Source organism: Macrobrachium rosenbergii, chromosome 13, assembly GCF_040412425.1.
Source record: "Macrobrachium rosenbergii isolate ZJJX-2024 chromosome 13, ASM4041242v1, whole genome shotgun sequence".
In the NCBI taxonomy this organism is placed as follows: domain Eukaryota; kingdom Metazoa; phylum Arthropoda; class Malacostraca; order Decapoda; family Palaemonidae; genus Macrobrachium; species Macrobrachium rosenbergii.
In genome coordinates, this window is record NC_089753.1 from 11,631,142 (window position 1) to 11,650,922 (window position 19,781).

A 19,781-nucleotide genomic window follows, 5' to 3' on the forward strand; every position below is an offset into this window, starting at 1 on the left:
GTGAAGATTGCTAGAAACCCGCCTTCCCGGGAGCTGCAGATGGATTCGTCGAGCAGTAGTGCTCCTGGTGGTGCTTGTATTTTATTCATTTGTATGTTTTTTCCGACGTCTCAACTTCATCATATACTGGAAAGGGAAAACCCGCATTTTCGTTTATTTTTATGTGTAATGAAGCCAACAGGACAGTACAACTAACAAACCAAAAACAATTGTAGGCCACAAATATCCCGCCTTTTAGAGCTAGGTTAGAGGATTCAGGAAATACACATGGAAGCAAAAGATTCCAGACGGTGGAAATGAACGGTACCGAAGCCTGGTCAGATAGATCAGTCATCAAGCTCGTGAGGCTTCCATACTTATTGTGGAAGTGCTTGGATTCAGAGGACTTCTATCCTTGATTGATAACAGACTTAATACGTATGTGCAAAAGCTCATAGGATGTTTCCACTATTCCAGCTTCTTACCTGTGTCATTATTGGTAATGGAAGTTCGTATATGGTTTTTTTCAGTTACTGTGGTTATTTGATGGAGATTTGCTGCTATACCTGCCAGTGTTCTCAATACCATTTTGCATATTGTATTGAAGTTGTGTGCATATTATATATATATATATATATATATATATATATATATATATATATATATATATATATATATATATATATATATATATATATATATATATGTGTATATATGTATATATATATATATATATATATATATATATATATATATATATATAATCATGAAGCTACAAATGTCGCTTAATATCGAAATTACTACCTCGGTAATCTCCGTTGGAGAATTGTCGCCGAAGGAATTTATATAAGTGAATTGGAAGTGGGGACACGAACCGCGGAAAGCCTATAGTTGACGTAAACCATTGAGCCATCAAGAGAGGTTTACGTCAACTGAATGCGTCGTAACTCCCCACGATTCCAAATTTATCACTTATATAAATCGGCGACAATTCTCAACGGAGATATCCATTACCATATAATGACATTTGTAGCTTCAGATTGTATATAAATCACGGTGTGATAAAAATTTCATATATATATATATATAGCACAACTTCAATACAATACACAAACCGGTCTTGAGAACAGTAACAGGTATAGCAGCAAATCTCCATAAAATGAATGCAGTAACTGAAAAAACCATATTGAACTTCCATTACCAATAATATATGGAATAGTGGATATCGTGCTCTCCCATCGACGACCATATATATATATATATATATATATATATATATATATATATATATATATATATATATATATATATATATATATATATATATATATATATATATATATATGTGTGTGTGTGTGTGTGTGTATGTATGTATGTGTGTATTATATAATTATAAACTTATTATGTTCTCCCATCGATGACCATTGTTTTATATATATAGGCTATATATGTGTGTATATGTTTGTGTGTGTTTTTGGTTTTCTAATATTACGTTGCTAACATTTCTGCTGCTCTTCTTATTGCTTTGAAGCCATGCTGTATAGTCATGGGAATCATGTCTTGTTGGTGAGGGAGGGGGTCACTGGGATGGTTGAATTGAAGTAAAATTAGTATGCAATTCGAGAGCCATTAAGGGTGATTTGTTGTGACAGCATCATCACGTGGGTTTGCACAGCATTTCTTATTCGCTTCTGAAAGTTTTTATTTTATTGTTTTACATATCAGATATTGGGCGTTTGTTGGTATATCATTGCATAAATTCGATTGTGGTTTTAGTTTGATCTTTTCAATTCAGTTTGATGCGTTTTCTTTTCACATTTATTTTATATAACTTTGTTTTGTTTCATGTTTTTTTTTTCCATCCGACAAGATGGATGTGTTTTTGCTTCTCTAATTTTACGAAAACTGTACCCAAGACGGGTCTAGCGACTTACAACAAGTGACTTGCTTTCTGAGATGTCGGAATCTAGACAGAGAACCTTTCGTGAGGATGGTTGTGGATTGCTCAGCCTTGGCGGAGGTTTGTGGTCTCCAGGCAATCTTTCAGGTCCTGATTTAATGGGATGTGTATTGAGATTTAATTGCATTGATTCTGTTTTTATATTATTCTGTTTTATCCTCAAGTTTGAACGTTTGGTTGGTGATTCCAAACTGGATAACATGTTAGTTAAGTTCGAAAATCGAGGAAAGGATTGGTCATATGAAAAGTTAACTTTTCTCTTTTTTGTATTCCCATTTTATCTTGAGTCATTAGCTACGGAGTAGAATGTATGCAGGGTAATAAGACCCCTACTGACAACGTCAAGGGGACTCATTTTTCCGTCCGTTGTCTGCCTGTCCTTCCACCTGTGTGCGTGTGTCACGCTTACTATGTCATTGCAACTCTTGCATGGCTGAAGGGATTTCAGTCAAACTGTGCACAAAGGTATACCAAGATAAGCCATCATGTCTTGATATGCAGGATGGGAGTTCGTCGGTCTGTTTGTCCGTCAGTGTGTCGGTCACACTTTCATTTTGATTGCAACTCCTGCACCGGCCAAGGGATTTCAGTCAGTCAGACTTGGAACAGAGGTAGCTTATCATGCATAAATGTGCTTGAAAGATATTGCGTGTCTATCTGTTTGATTTCATCAGTCGGAATTCTGTAGAGGGAAGTTGGTTGCTAGTCGGTAGGGGACTTGCATTGCTGTAACAGTACTTTCAAAATGCTTTTTTACTTTTTTTTACGCATCAGGTAATTAAAATTGGGCTGTAATGGAGTTGTCTATGGTTATCATATTTGAAGTTTTGAAGAGGGCATTGCATTGTAGATTATAAACCTAAAATATTCACTTTTTATGAAACAGATTTGTCTTACTTATTTGATAGCTAACAGATGAAAACAACATTTTATATGTAGTTAAAAAACACTAGTTTAAATGGTATTTGAGAAATACAAAGTTCAACGTCTATGATACGTTTGGTCCTTCTGAAATACATTTTTTTTATACATTTAACTAAAATACAGTTTCAAGAAGCGCTACTTGAATAACAGGTATATTGAAATAAAAAAACTTACCTTGTATCATTTGTTTACATATCTCACACAAGTGTCTTTTGTAACACGAATGTATTGCGTAGGTTTGGCTACTTGCATGGCCCGCATCCCCCACTCCTCAATCCCAGGGGGCCATATATCCCTCTCTCTCTCTCTCTCTCTCCCCTTCCATCCCCAAGGACCACATTCCCCCTTCCTACTATTTATATTCATTGACGACTGGTAGGCGCCTACTACTGGCTGCTACAAGCTGCCTGATGTCTGCATTCTCGATCCTTGGTTTTTTTTTCTCTTTTTTTTACTAGTATACTCTATTCCGCTTCATATTTAGGTCTCTCTCTCTCTCTCTCTCTCTCTCTCTCTCTCTCTCTCTCTCTCTCTCTCTCTCTCTCTCTCTCTCTCTTTCTTTCTTTCTTTCTTTCTTGTTTCTTGTTTCTAATTTTTTTGGCAGGGTTTCCCCGTGTTGCCTCTCTCTCTCTCTCTCTCTCTCTCTCTCTCTCTCTCTCTCTCTCTCTCTCTCTCTCTCTCTCTCTCTCTCTCTCTCTCTCGTGTCTCGTGCGTGCTTCTGCACGAGCCAGTGCATAAAAACACGAGTTAGTGCAGAAGCTTTTCCTTTGTCATTACTATTATTATTAGTGTTGCAGTTATTGTTACTACAAGGCAGATTTTCAGTGAATATGATATTGGGTATTGTCTCGAGTCTTTGAAAGAGTCTCGCCATAGTAGGAAATACTTTTTACCTTGCGCACACCTACGCGCTCTCTTGTGCTAAAATGTTTCTCTCTCTCTCTCTCTCTCTCTCTCTCTCTCTCTCTCTCTCTCTCTCTCTCTCTCTCTCTCTCTCTCTCTCTCTCTCTCTCTATATATATATATATATATATATATATATATATATATATATATATATATATATATATATATATATGTATGTTTGTGAAGTAATTATTGCTTTTACCCAGAAACACACTCGGTTTTGATATATTGACGCAAATGAACGTCATGTGCATATTGCTGTCTCTTTTACAACATTGCTCTGCAAAGCGGATCTCGTAAACTGCCGCAGCAGTGGAGTTGAAACTGCTAATTGCCCCGCAGTGTGATCGGACGCATGTAGGCTCTATGAATACCTTCGTCAGAAACAACGGCAGACATACTAATTGGAGATTTGTTTTGCACGGGATGCCCGTCTACGGCATAATAATGAGCGTTTACACTCTCTCTCTCTCTCTCTCTCTCTCTCTCTCTCTCTCTCTCTCTCTCTCTCTCTCTCTCTCTCTCTCTTTACTCCTGACGATTATACACTCTCTCTTATCTGTTATGTGGTTACACGTTCTTTCTCGCTTTTTCTGTCTTTCTTTTGGTTTTACCTTTGTCGTAGCTGGTAATTTCGGGATCCTTGCCTTCCTAACCGTAAAAATGAAAGTAAGTAACTTTGTTGTCTCCAGGGACACAGTTCTTGCCATCCGTGTTATGAGACAGCATCCGTGTCCACTTTCAATTTGTCACCTTTTATTTTGATTCTGCCAGTCTTTGAAATCTTGAGCACAGTATTTTTCCAATCCATTTCCTGGTCACAGTGGTTGTATTAAAAATTTGTTTAGGCATTATGATTTAAATTTCTCCTGTCGATTATTCTGTGCAGGGCTTGTAAATTACTTTTTGCCTTCAATAACTCCCCCCCCCATGCTTTTTAGTTGATAAATGTCCCAAACGATACATGTTTTCCAATGTATTTGATACTCTCCTAGACTTCTAGCCAAGGTGCCTCGCTTCGATACTCGTCACAGCTTTTATCCAAATTTTTTACGTTGTATTACAATACCGATTTTTTTTCCCGTGCATCAGTTAATATTTACGTTATCCTTTTTCTCCCCCATTTTTATCTGTGTTGCGGCACTTGGATTCCTTGTCCGTAGAGTTGTATAATGTGAAAGTGACAGGCAGAGGATCTGTCAGGAGATTATGCTCTATTTTACGAATACATGTTCCTGAAGGGTGAAAATTTACACACACACACACACACACACACACACACACACACACACACACACACACACACACATTCATATACCTTTCAGGTGCTAAAGGCTAAAGAAGACTAAGGAAAAAGACGAAGGGAAGAAGGATAACGTGGGTCGTAACCGCGGAGAGAGGAGAATATACTTACCCACACAATCAGTGTCACTATACAATATATATATATATATATATATATATATATATATATATATATATATATATATATATATATATATATATATATATATATATATATATATATATATGCAAATGCCACAAAGGAAAGAAAAGAAACAACAGAGTGGTTGCTAGGCCTTTAGACACAACGATCCTTTACTAGCAGACTCGGTAAAGGACTGTTGTGTCGAAAGGCCTAGCAATCACTCCGTTGTTTCTTTTTTCCTTCGTGGCATTTACCTTTATTTATACATTCATCACGTTCCATATCCTCGTGAATCAGTTATACATATATATTATGTGTGTATATATATATATATATATATATATATATATATATATATATATATATATATATATATATATATATATATATATATATTCACAGTAATTTTTCAAAGCATTTAAAAGAGGATCAAGGAATACATGTTCTTAAAGATAGGCTTATTTAGTCACGTGTCAATTTCGTATGGAACTCTTGTCAAGTGAGAGACTTCTCTTTAGAAGTGTTATTTGATGACCTCCTAAATTTACAGGGAAGCTAGTATCCAGATTGGCCTAGTTAGTTTGATTGGTGGGGCCGTCTCAAGTAGTTTGACTGATTTGATATTATTAACTTGCATAAAAACAGTTATGGTCCTTACTTACACGACGGCGCAGTGGTCTATAGCAGAAAGCTGTATGGTAAGTCATCAGGAAAAAGCGTAGTGGACGGTGATAGCAAATAAGAAGTTGCCTATCAAAATAAAATAAATGCTCACACATTAACTCTAGGAGAAAGTAAGATTATTATTATTATCATCATCATGCACACCAGCGTTAAATTTACTGAACGAATTCCCACAAAACCCGTGCGACGATAAGTATAGCGGAGTTTTGTTGGAAAAATAAGAAAAGCAAGATAACATTATTTATTAAACATGCATGGTGAAAATAGGACAAAAAGCTTATTAGAAAATTTAAAGTGAAACTTAACAGAAGTTGAAACTAAAGTGGAAAATAATTATACAGATGTAAACACTACCGAGAACTTGAGGAGGTTCTTCATATAAAATGTCTTTGGAAGTTGTTGTTGCCTCTAGCTAAACGATGTCTCTCTGCATTTTCGAGAATCTCTCTCTCTCTCTCTCTCTCTCTCTCTCTCTCTCTCTCTCTCTCTCTCTCTCTCTCTCTCTCTCTCTCTCTCAGGGTGCCGAAAAACGCCGTGGCCTTGACTAGAGAATAAGATTTGGTTACGAGCGCAGTTGGCTTTGAGAGAATCATATACATTGGAAGTCTTAAGTCATTTGCTGTAGCATAAATGTTCGGTTCTATGTAGTAAGCAAATGTGCTATTTGTAAAGCTCGTATTGTTTTTAACGCTTATTCGAGAAACTATATTGTACCAGGCCAAGTGTAACATCATCTTTATAAATATTTTGAATGCACATTCTCAGATTTTATTATTGTTGTCTTATGTCACCACCATTGTGTCTTGCATTTGTAGTTTTATAAGATACCACGTATTGTTGGTATATAAATGCATTGTTACCCGGATATACTGTATAATTATATGTATATTGGAGCATCTTTCTGTACATTTTCTGCATCATTCTATTTATTAGTTGCCTGTTGACAAAATCTTGAACTAGTTTTTCCATCCGCCGCCTCCCTGTTACTGTCTCTGTCACACTTACCTTGTCATTTTACAGTAACTCCTCATACGTGGTTGATGGAATTTCAGCCAGACTTGGAACAAAAATAAATCATCACAATTAAAGGGGCATGAAAGGGTACCTTCAGTCTGTTATGTATGTCTATTGGTTAGTGTGCAATTTTTCCTTTTTACTAATCGTTTAAGGTGTAGTAAGGTCTAAGGAGACTGTGCCAAAATTTGAAATTATGGGTCCAATTGTCCGAGAATCTGAACACTTGAACTCCTTGGATATCTATCAGCTGTAAGTGATAGAGGCATATATTTTGCATACATACTTCAGTAATGCAGCCCTACCAGATGATAATAGTGATAATGACCATTTTAGTTTGACCCTAACCTTCTTACTAACAGTAGCTGCCATCGGGGCCATTCGTGTTTTGCAAACACATCTTGTAGGGAGAAATTTTGTAGAGAGTTATTTACTTTTACAAGAACCATAAAGGTTTCTTCCTCAACTTTTCGTTAGTTGAAATGTTCTTACAGAGGTATTCGGGGTAGGCAAGTGACGTGTGTTATTTTAGCGGTGGTCTCAGAATTATTATTATTATTATTATTATTATTATTATTATTATTATTATTATTATTATTATTATTATTATTATTATTATTATTATTATTATTATCATATCCGTTTAGAAGTGCTGAATATTTTTGCCAGTATTATTTACTATAGAATTTTCCGCTTAGATGGAGATTATTAATTCCACTCAGGTGAAAATGATTAATCTTGCACAGATGATTTGCATTCCCTCTTGGATGAGGAGGTTTGTGCATACCTCATTTGGATTGCAAGTGCATTCATTCACTCCTGTACGACAAGGTTTATAGGTTCTCGTTTGGAGACAGAATTATGTGCAGTCCTATTGGATGAAGAAATTTAAGCATTCCTCTGTGATGAAGAACACTGTGCATTCCTTAGTAGTGAAGAAGTTTATATTTTTCTTCTGTTGACCAAGTTTATACAGTCCACCCTGCAACGACGAAAATATTGGCAGTTTCCTTGAGTGACTGGGTCAGTGGAGCCTCCTGTGAATGACGTAGGTTGCACATTTCTTCTGAAATTTAATATCGTAATGATTTCTTGTCTCTTGGCCTTACTGCATGTAACATGACTTGCCTCTGTCACGATACCGTTCAGCTGGTGGTCTTCAACTGTGGTGTGAGTAGAGCATTATTTAAAATTTCGCTCTCTCTCTCTCTCTCTCTCTCTCTCTCTCTCTCTCTCTCTCTCTCTCTGAGTATGAAGGATCCCATTCCTATTTTGGTCATCAGGTTTGCCTCCTTTAATTCATACTTAAAATCTTTCGTTTGTGGGGATTAGGGAATGGGACTTGGAATTCGTTGATATACGTCATCTCATTATTATAGTCTCCACATGGTGCTATGCACAATATTTTTTATAATTCTTAGGTAAACTTTTCGCTGAAGTTTTAGAAGATTTTACGCTGATTTCGTTGTATTTGACATTTTGTGTGTGTGTGTGTGTGTGTGTGTGTGTGTGTGTCAGTAAAGAGAAGCGCTGTTGTCTTCCTGTAAAGTTTCCAGATATTTGTATTACGTCAAATCCGGTTTGTTTTCTGGTAGTACCGGTCTTTATTGGTAATTTAATTGATTTCTAGCGCGTTTTGAGAGCAGTCGTTACAAGGGTTAACGACTTGCACAATGTTCGTGTATGTGCAATTGATTCAACCTCATTTTCTGAGACAGTTGTAGTTTTACTGTTTTATTTAATGCTAGGTTTATTTGTCTTAGCATATGGTTGTCCTCTTTTTATAAAGTCGTTTCAATTTTTTTTAATCTATATGGCGAATATATTTTTTTTTTTTTGTCATTCATTGGTATCATGGTAACACGTTGAGAGTATTAGATTTTTTGTTTTGGACATTTTTTATTTACTCGCAGAGTTACGTTATCAAAACAATAATATAAAGTATCTGTGAATGGGCGAGCCACAACATTTTATCACGCTACTATAATTCTTTGACCATTGTTTTGAATTCTTAACACGCTTAGACTTTGGACAGAAGCTTATTTATCTTCGTAATTAAAACATGGAAAGTGGTACATCATCATACTCTGTTATTATTGGGTTTTCCCAAAATTGCTTTAGTCTCTCTCTCTCTCTCTCTCTCTCTCTCTCTCTCTCTCTCTCTCTCTCTCTCTCTCTCTCTCTCTCTCTCTCTCTTTCAGTAAGCTCGGGTTGTTAAATGTCTGTAAGTCAAAGGTTTAGTTTTTAGCGTTTCAACCATTTTTTTGTGTTAAATGGGTTTTTTTATCCAGTAGTATTACAGTGATTTATATATATAATTTATTTATTTTCGTTGTATACGCAAGCATTCCTATTCTTCATCACTTTTCAGTCCTTTGTGATCGTTAAGTCGTCACTCACTGTGAGCTCATTGGTGTCAGTCAGCCGACGCTTTTCCAACCAGGTTTTGTACCCATTCGATTGTGGCTTTAATGAAGCTTATCACCTTCAGACATTTTAATCGAGAGAGAGAGAGAGAGAGAGTAGTTTTCTAATGATGGATTGGTTCCGGAAAGGCAATGCCACCATTTTCCGATGTAAGGTAATCGACAGGACGATTACCTTGATAAATAATCATTATCATTCTCACTCGCTGCTCGCGAAAACACACACGCACACACACATAGCCATTGAACTGGCTTAGGGAAATCATAGTTTAATGAACTGGCATTCCATAGGAAAGAGAGATTTTTCAGTTTCAGTTTAATGATAACGTGCATAGATGATAAAACAAGCATTGCAAGTTTTCAGCAGTTGACTAACAATCCTGCAGACTCTCTCTCTCTCTCTCTCTCTCTCTCTCTCTCTCTCTCTCTCTCTCTCTCTCTCTCTCTCTCTCTCCATTGTTACATTCTAGTGTTGTTACCTTTTGTATGACTGGTGTACACATTATTTGCAAAACTATATGTTATGTATATATTTGTGTGTTTTTTTATTCTAACGACGAAAGATAAATAGTTAATTATTATTATTACTGTAACTAACAGCGAGAATGATGAATAGACATCCTCCTCCTCCTCCTCCTCCTCCTCCTCCTCCTCCTCCTCGAAGAGACATATATGACTTCTTGTCGTCGATGTTTCACATTTTGTTACTCTTGTGTGAATGTTAGATTGTTGAATTCTTCAGACGAAGTTGTCGCCGTGCCATCAGACGCCGCGGGAGACAAAATAATTCCTTTTGACCGAATCTTCTTTTGATCTAAAATCTCGAAAGCACTTTATGAAAAAACACCTCAGTGTAATTACGTATCACACCGCATCCTCGAGACTGAAGGAAGAAGGGAAGGAAGGGGGGGTGGGAGGAGGGGCGGTGGGTTACGATCATTGTCGCGGCTCCTTTGACGCGCCCACTCATTGTTTTGGTGGTGCCAGCGTCCCGTGCCCCCTTCTGCAAGGCTTGGCGCCAGCCGAATGGCTACGCCGTCACAAACACGGCACTTAGCGCCAAGGTTACAAAGTGCCAGCCATGATGCCTGTGTTCTGAGAAGCGTCAGTAAGTGTAGTATCAATACTATTGGAAGAATGAGTAGTAGTTTTATAGTATTAGTATTATCGTTTGAATTAATTCTGGTCAGAGTGGCTCCCGGTCTGGCTCCGAAGAGAATCAAATACTTGGCATAGAAACGTTTTCTGTTGCACTCTGGGCATTACGTGTTGTTGTGTTTATATACCGAGGGAGTAACCCCGTACTCCCTCCATCCCCCTCCCAGAGTAAATGCCACTTTGGCGCCAGACAGGTGCCACTGTGAACGCCACGCGTCAGCCGAGAGTGGGCTGCCTTCCGGTTGTAACTCTTCCTTGACATAATACTTAATTTCACACGGGATCAGTCTAGGAACATTTTGTCTTCAGCCTACGTTGGCATTATTAATAGTTTGGACTGTCTTAATGAACTGCATGACTCAAGTTTTTCTTTCGTTGACAAAATATATTTAAAAAAAAAATTGTTCTTATGCACAAAAAAAATTTTGTTCTTATCCACTGCAGTACCTTAATGTTTCTGTCACCAGTAGTCTGTTCTCCCAAATTGAAAGTTGTTTCCCCCAAAAAAAAGAAAGAAAGTAGTCACTGCCACATTAAGTTTCTATTTTTTGAACGTTGAGGTCAACAGAGTCACAATAGATCCTCCAGAAAGAGGCCCGACCCTCAGTTGGTGCGGGTGTCCCGGATATGTTGCAGTGTTGGGAGGATGGAAAATTCTTCATACTGAAGGTTTATTGACTGACGGTTTTCCTCGTTTACCTACTTGGATCAATCTTGGTCTCGCTAGTAAGGCAAGGTTGATGAACTCTGCGTCAGGTGTGTGTATGTGTGTGTGCGTGTGTATGCCTGCGAATATATATATATATATATATATATATATATATATATATATATATATATATATATGTATATGTATATATATATATATATATATATATATATATATATATATATATATATATATATATATATATATATATATATACATATACAGGTACATGTTAGGAGGTTAGGGGTACTGATTGTGAACTGGATAATTAATGTAAAATGTCTCTTTACAGGTGCAACAGCGAGATGTCCCGGGCATCGACGCGGCCTACTTGGCCATGGATACGGATGAGGGCATGGAGGTGGTGTGGAACGAGGTAAAATAGATACTGTACCATCCTGTCAATAATGTTTTGTATAAAGATGTTGAACGACAAGAGAAAAGAAAACCTGAATCGGACAAGACCCTCAAAAGTGTCCTATTATAGATCCCCGCCCCCTTGATCATTAGCACGCATCACACACCCCTTAGCGTCAGAGTGTCACAATATATATATTTATGTTAAAAAGCACAGACTGCTTTCATTTGCTACTACTGCTACTGCTGCTGGTAAAACAGGTGCTATCACCACCAATTTTCTTCTCCTGCACAGTTGTTCTAAACCCTATAGCGATTTGACACAACTCGAACCGTTTGTTTGTGTTTTTTTTTTTATGGAAGGACCAAAGTTAAAATTATATTTATAATGTTTCATGCCCTGTGGACGAAGAGACACTGTAAAGACCCATTAAAGGAATAACACATTCCTTTTCTTTCACGCTACTCTTAATAGAATGGTGCTCTTATCGGTTTTATTTACCCGGCACGGTTTTATTTGTTTTCTTTTGTTCTGCTAGTCAGTTTCTTCTCATTCATTTTAACTGATATTAAGTTAGAATGCATGGCAATTCTTTTGCAGTGATATCTTGTCTCTTATTATAAGAACTATTTTCCATTATTTTTTTCTTAAATTTCTTTACACACTGATATTGAAATCTCGAATGGACACAATTTGTACCATCAACATTGGTTAATTTTGTAAGCATTTGGAATTATCCGTGTTATTTATTATTCATAGTATGTTGATATTATCAAGATCCCTGTCGCTTAACAGGTTCACATTGCCATTAAAAGCTGTTGTTCATTATCAAAGTCCTTCACGATATTTCGAATCTAAAATCCTGGAATTAGATTCAATATGAATAAAGTCTGTCATATTGACAATTTGTCAAAAGTATTTGGTGTAATAATTTTGATAAAAGAACCTTGATCATTGCGACAGAGGAACCTACTCGGATTAAACTCTATCGATAGAGTAGACCGCGTTGGTATGAGCTAAAAGACGACGACGACGTTGGTTGAAGCATGACAGAGAAGTTCCCTCTGTGCAAGCACCACAGAGGAAGCCCACTCAGGGTTGAAGAACGTCTGAGAAACCCGCTTCGAATTAAACTGGCCAGAAAAGCATTGTCCAGATTTGGCACGTCAGAGAAGCCACGGCCAGAGTGAAGTTTAAAGTTGTGCAGATACTCATAGTCGTTCTGACTGTTTTCCCAAACTAGTCATTCTCAAAGAGGGGTAAAATTGATTTATTATAAGTTTTCTGGCGTTACTGGCTCGGATAAATGAGCGTAGGGTCAAAGGTCGTGCCGTATCAAATACCAAGCGTCACTGAAACTTGCAGCAGACCAAACCAGTCTGGTACTAGCGGGAGATGGTCTTTATGAAGCCCGACATTTAAATTGTAAGAATATCAGGCTGTTGGTAATCTTTGGGCTCTCGAAGCACTTTCAGTACAGACTTTTGTCTTTGTGGCGATTTATGTCCACAAATTCGTACTCGGGCCCACGTCGAATATTGGAATCCATTTTGATGAATGTTAGTCTATTGTTGGTTCTATTCTTTTGACGCAGTGAAACCCATTCTATTGCTTCAGTTGCTCTTTTCAAGTCATTTTTTCTATCGCCGTATGAACTGAAAAATATCACTTAAATGTAAAAAACTTACAATAGCAGCAAATTGTCATGCAACGTTGCCTTAGTTCTCCCTTAGCTACATTGCTGTTTGTTGGTTTATCTTTTATTTATTCTCTTCATTGCTTTCTCTTTTGCCAATATGGACATTGAGGAAGCGTGCATTGCAAGTCTGTAACGGCATTTTAGGTTTATTCAGCATGAGTGCTCGCACTTTAAATAATAATGATAAAATGTTTTTTTTTCTTGTACCCAGTTACCCAGCTTTATATATTCTTACTCCCTGTCTTTTTTTTTATTGTATTATATGATGCATTGTTTTAACCAAGGTGTAGATAACGGGATGAAACTAGATTTTGTCACCGGAGTTGCATGACTCTCTCTCTCTCTCTCTCTCTCTCTCTCTCTCTCTCTCTCTCTCTCTCTCTCTCTCTCTCTCTCTCTCTCTCTCTCTGTTAAAATGGCTTATGCAAACAATTTAATTATTGTGTAAGTGTTCAAAATCAGAACAATTCAGCATAAGATATTTTGGTTTGAAGTAGTCACTAGGCTATCTGCTTTTTCCTTGCGTATTAAGTGAGGATGATAGTACTTTTTGCGAGATAAATTTATGCTTCCTAGAACTTTTCGCTTCTGGGACTGCAATCAATTATAATTTTTTCCCAAACAACAACAGAAGTAATAATAATAATAATAATAATAATAATAATAATAATGATAATAATAATAATTATGATAATAATAATAATAATAAAAGGCTCCGTCGGTCAATGCTACTTCTGTTGCGTGGGACACACCTTAGTCACCTCACCAGGAGAAACTGAAGACCTCTTCTCACCAGTCATCTATGATTTAGAATAGTAATCCAGTGTCGTTTATGAATTCTTCTCTCACCCATCACGAGGACTTGTATCAAACTTTGGAAGCGCGTGTCATTGTAAACTTGCTATTTGACGTGCCTTCTTGCGCAAGTCTCTTGTAGGTACACGGCCTTGGGGTCACTTCTGATCATGACCTCTGAATTGGACGTTGATGCTCAATGCTAATTCCATGGCTGACGGAGTTTCGCACGGATTGGTTGGGTCGGGTTATACATGGCGAAGGACATTCTCCCGACTTTTCTTATTGATTGAGGATGTGGAAATCTCTTATAATGTAATTTGAGGACATGCAGATTTTTATAATACACAAGTTGGAGAAATGTCTTGTATCATGATTTGAGGTGGGAAGGTTTTTCCCACTGTAATTCCAGAGCGTGGAAAAGAAGTATATCCTAATTTTTGTTTTTAATCTTGTTGGACACTGTTATTTTTATGTCACTCATATTCGCTGTCACATCTTTGATGTGTTTTGAAGTAGGTAACTCGTATTGAAGACTCGGCTTGAACACTCCGCGAGTTATTATAAGAGTATTGGAGACCTAGGACTTCTTTTATCAGTTGTCCTTTTATGTGGATAATTGACAGTGTGTTCGCTACGCGACTGGTCTCTTGAGAAGTTAATGTGAACAACGTTCGGTGTGGTCAGTACTTGCATGGGTGACCACCAGTAAATGTCAGTTGTTGTTGCCTCACGAGTTTTGTGACCATGGGGTAGCAACCTTATTCCATAAAGCAGTGCACAGAAACCTGCAACAGATCTTGGACGTCTGGTGTGAGTGGCATTGGATAAGATTGAGATCCGAAAACTAACATTGGAAAAGGGTACATTCGCACCACATTTACATAGCGTCAAAATGTGTAAATGTCGACTTATAATAGAGTTCCTTTCGGCGCTCAAGATGCTCCCCAGAAATTCTCTTGGCTTTTACCGGTTTCTTTGAAGACATTGTGCCACGAGCGCTCAAGTTGTGTGTCGTAAGCATCACCCGTTGCATTTCAGTAATAATAGAAGTGCTTCTCATTCTTGATTATGCAACCGAGTAAGGAGTGTTTTATGTTTATGTGACGTTGTCGGTGATACACTGATTAAAGGGGGTTTATTTTATTTGATGATAATCCTGATATATTAGAGTGTTCAACAACCTTTATGGCAATTAGTCATTAGTTACGGAAATATAGTAAGGGGAGATAACTTTTTGTTATTATTATTATTATTATTATTATTATTATTATTATTATTATTATTATTATTATTATTATTATTATTATTATTATTATTATTATTGGTGATTTCTTATCATGGCTTTGAACTAAAAGACGAATCGTACAACACCGATCAGTTTTGCTTCTTATTTTTTTTATTTATAATTCATTTCGTGGGAAGTGTTTGAATTGTTACTTATGATTTCCGTTTGCACTTCTTCACCGTGCAGTTACATCTTACACATCGATCACCATTGAATGTGATTTGAAAATAACTGCACAGTTAAAAACCTGCACTTGTCCCTGTACACTCAAGTTAAAGATGGGTTTTTTGCTCAAACAATTCCATAAAAGTTGTACGATTTACGTGTTCCTTTGTGGTATGTTTTATGTCAAATTTAACTTTACGTATTCCATGAATATGTATGAATTCTCTTGTCAAGGTTCACTCCCCTTTAAAAGCCCCATAACCTGTGTCTTTAACTGTTGTCATAACGTCAATAGAGTTACGAAAATTAATAACTGGACATGTCATGTAAATATGTATAGAAAACAAAACACTGCTGGTGGTACATTATTTCAGCGTTCATAGTGATTATGACTCTTCATGATACGTAGCTGTCGAGGTTACAGAGTTTTGTTTTGCTATGTGTAGTTTCATTAAAGTATTATCAATTAAAAAAAAAACAGCTGAAGTCTGCTATATCAGGCAAATGACTTGGTTAATTTTGTACTTGGGTTATTCGGGTGTGCGTTGTAAGGTATGTGTTTGAGTGAGCGAATACAAGTATTTATATTTGTATAGTGTACAGTGGAGCATACGTTATGTATATATATATATATATATATATATATATATATATATATATATATATATATATATATATATATATATATATATATATATATATATACTCCACCATGTGCATCTACCACACCGTCTAAGATGCACATGGTTTTATGACCTATAACGACTGTCACGGGAATTATAATGTAAAATATGAATAGAGTTTATGGTCACAAGAAAAGTGATATAATGTAAAGTAAATTCTGTGCAGTTAATCCAAGGATTCTCAAGAAAGACATACACACACACACACACACACACACACACACACACACACACACACACACACACACACACACACACACACACACACACACATATATATATATATATATATATATATATATATATATATATATATATTGTGTGTGTTGTGTATTTATATGTGTATATATAACATATATTTGTGTTAATTGTTAAAAGAGAGTAGGTGGAAGAGCAAGTTGATGGATGTAATTTAGAAGAATTACTGAAGGTATATGTGGGGTATAAAGAGGAGATGGATGGTAATGGACTGAAATGAACGCTGAAATTAAAGGATTACTTGAGGACTAAACAAAATCCCAAAATTGGATCATAGAGTCAACAGGATGTGTTTGTAGGCATAGGAGGGTAAGGAGAGTTGATATTATTAAATGGTTGGAGGGGCCATAAAAGAGGTAGTGCAAGAAACAGAGGATACTTGAATGTAGTTTCACCAAAGAATAGGTCGTATACAGGTATACTAGAAGATGGATAGTGTGCTCAAGAACAAAACGAGAGGTGCAAAGAGAGTAAAAGGTGAAAATGTTATTAGTCTGAGCAAGTCCTGAAAGATAAGAAGTTGATAGGAAGCGAAGTAAATGTCGAGGGAAAGGTTAATGAGCAAGTGGATCTGAGAATAATGATGCGAATGAATATATTCTGTCTGAAAAGAATATACGAGTCAGTGGAGTGAGTATTTTTAATATTTGTTGACTTAGGTTAATAGAAGGGCAGCAGATTGAATGATGTAGGAGGGGAAGGGTTTGAAATAAATTTGAGAATGCTTGCGGTATTGGTGATGTAAAGGTTTGAAGAATGAAAAGGGCCCCAGGATGTGATAAGATTGTGAGAGAGATTGTACGGTAAGTTAGTGAAAGTATGGTTTTGTGGTTGACTAGGGTTTGTAAGGTAAGTCTGGATGATGGAAAAGCTCTGATGGGAATGAATGAGAGGAGTAATTCTTCCTTTGTTGAGAGTAAAGCTGATAGAGGATTCTGTGCATTATTGGGACAATATTACACAGCATGTGAGTGAATGTGTATGATAGGATGTTGAAAAAGTAAGACAGCTGTTGTTTGCAAAACACGGTCGTCGTTGTAATAATCTTCTGTTCCATTTTATGTAGTTTGCCTTGGAGTAAAGACGAAAGATCTTGCCCTCTAGCGTTTCAATTTTCTTGTGGCTGTATAGTCTGTTTATAGTTGTTGTGTTGTTCCCGTAATAGAAGTTTATATATATATATATATATATATATATATATATATATATATATATATATATATATATATATATATATATATATATATATATATATATGTGTGTGTGTGTGTGTGTGTGTGTGTGTGTGTGTGTGTGTGTGTGTGTGTGTGTGTGTGTGTGTGTGTGTGTGTGTGTGTGTGTGTGTGTGTGTGTAAAAGACAAAATCCACGAAGGAAAGAAAAACAGTGGAGTGCTGCAAGTGTTTGTATGTATATTTTTATGTTTATGCGTATGTGTGTTTGTGTGCCAGTTTGCGTGCACAGTGAGAAAATGAGAAAGAAATTCATAAACTTAAGAAATGGCAATCCGGTAAGGTCCAGCTTGCCTGCTATATCGTCTTCGGCTGTTTGCTAGTAAGTGCTGATAATTAGTCGTAACCTTTTAATAGAAGCATCACTTTAATTTAGTATTAAGGCATCTCTATAAAATAATAGTGATAATGTTTAATCTAAGGCTTATTTTTTCCCTTAAATATTTTCTCATCTTTTCGTCTTGTTTTCTCTCTTGTCATTGCCATGGATGTAGGTGCAGGTTAGTATCTTTATGTGATATGCATTTATGTATTTACTTATATGTATGTATTCAAAAGTTCGTGTCGTCTTTATAAATCCTTCACCCTCTCCTTTCCCTCTTACATACATTACATTGGTTATTTTTGCCACAGTTCCTCTCTTTGTCCCTCATTGTCTAATCTTTAAACCTTTCTCTTTTTCCAGGTGATTTTATTTGATCCTTTTTCTTTTATTTTCCTTTTATATCCCAATAGACGCAATTATTATCACGATCCTTTTTCACTTATTTTTCGATGTGATATTTTTTCTCGTAAAGGTATTTACACAAACACACACACATGTATATATATATATATATATATATATATATATATATATATATATATATATATATATATATATATATGTATGTATATGAATGAATGAATTTTATCACATTACCGTTAATTTATGTCAGCTGATAAAAACTTTAAACCTTCCCCACAGTCATGCACACATGACAGATACTAAATTAAAACATCATTTACAAAAACCTATTAATATTGATCTCATCAAAAATAAGAAATTAGCAATCAAATGGTCCTGCAGAGAATTTCGAAACCTACAATAACACACTCATAGAGAGAGAGAGAGAGAGAGAGAGAGAGAGAGAGAGAGAGAGAGAGAGAGAGAGAGAGAGAGAGAGAGAGAGAGAGAGAGAGAGAGAGAGAGAGAGCTGAGAGAGAGAGATGCTGTCAAAACTAGGATTAGCGCCTAAAAGGGTCACTACATAATACACAGCCTCAGGCAAGAGCTATTTATAGTAAATACCGAAAAATCCACTCTCGGATCCCTTCCACGTTCAGCTATTCAAGTTAACATGTCTATTTAGAGGGAATTACTTGCAATTAGTGCAGTGCCACCAGTGTGAGTCAAATTCCAATAAACCACCATAAACCACCATTTACATACTAATATATATATATATATATATATATATATATATATATATATATATATATATATATATATATATATATTAGCGACAAATTTTTAATATCCAATTCGCTTTACCTCGGAAATAATATATGTATAAACAGATACCGTGTACGTATATTATTTGGTAGAGTCATGTCACTTATAAATGACATTTCCTCTCTCTCTCTCTCTCTCTCTCTCTCTCTCTCTCTCTCTCTCTCTCTCTCTCTCTCTCTCTCTCTCTCTCTCTCTCTCTCTATATATATATATATATATATATATATATATATATATATATATATATATGTGTGTGTGTGTATATATATACTGTATATAAATATACATATACATATTAGTATGTAAATGGTGGCATATTAGAATTTGATTCACATTGGTGGCACTGCACTAATTGCAAGTAATTCCTTCTAAATGGACCTGTTAACTTGAATAGCTGAACGTGGAAGGGATCCGAGAGTGGATTTTTCGATATTTACTATAAATAGCTCTTGCCTGAGGCTGTGTGTATTATGTAGTAACCCTTTTAGGCGCTAATCCTAGTTTTGACAGCATATCTCTCTCTCTCTCTCTCTCTCTCTCTCTCTCTCTCTCTCTCTCTCTCTCTCTCTCTCTCTCTCTCTCGCTACGAGTGTGTTGTTATATGTTTAGAAATACTCTCA

At 36.2% G+C, this 19,781-nt stretch overlaps 1 protein-coding gene across 1 annotated transcript in view; it reads left to right on the forward strand.

The window, feature by feature from the left end:
- The window catches only part of Madm (MLF1-adaptor molecule), a 260,480-nt gene that overhangs the window by 171,181 nt on the left and 69,518 nt on the right, over positions 1 to 19,781 (forward strand). The window contains exon 2 of the mRNA XM_067114228.1: positions 11,482 to 11,565. Coding sequence (XP_066970329.1) covers positions 11,482 to 11,565 — 84 coding nt within the window. The remainder of the gene's footprint in view (positions 1 to 11,481; positions 11,566 to 19,781) is intronic.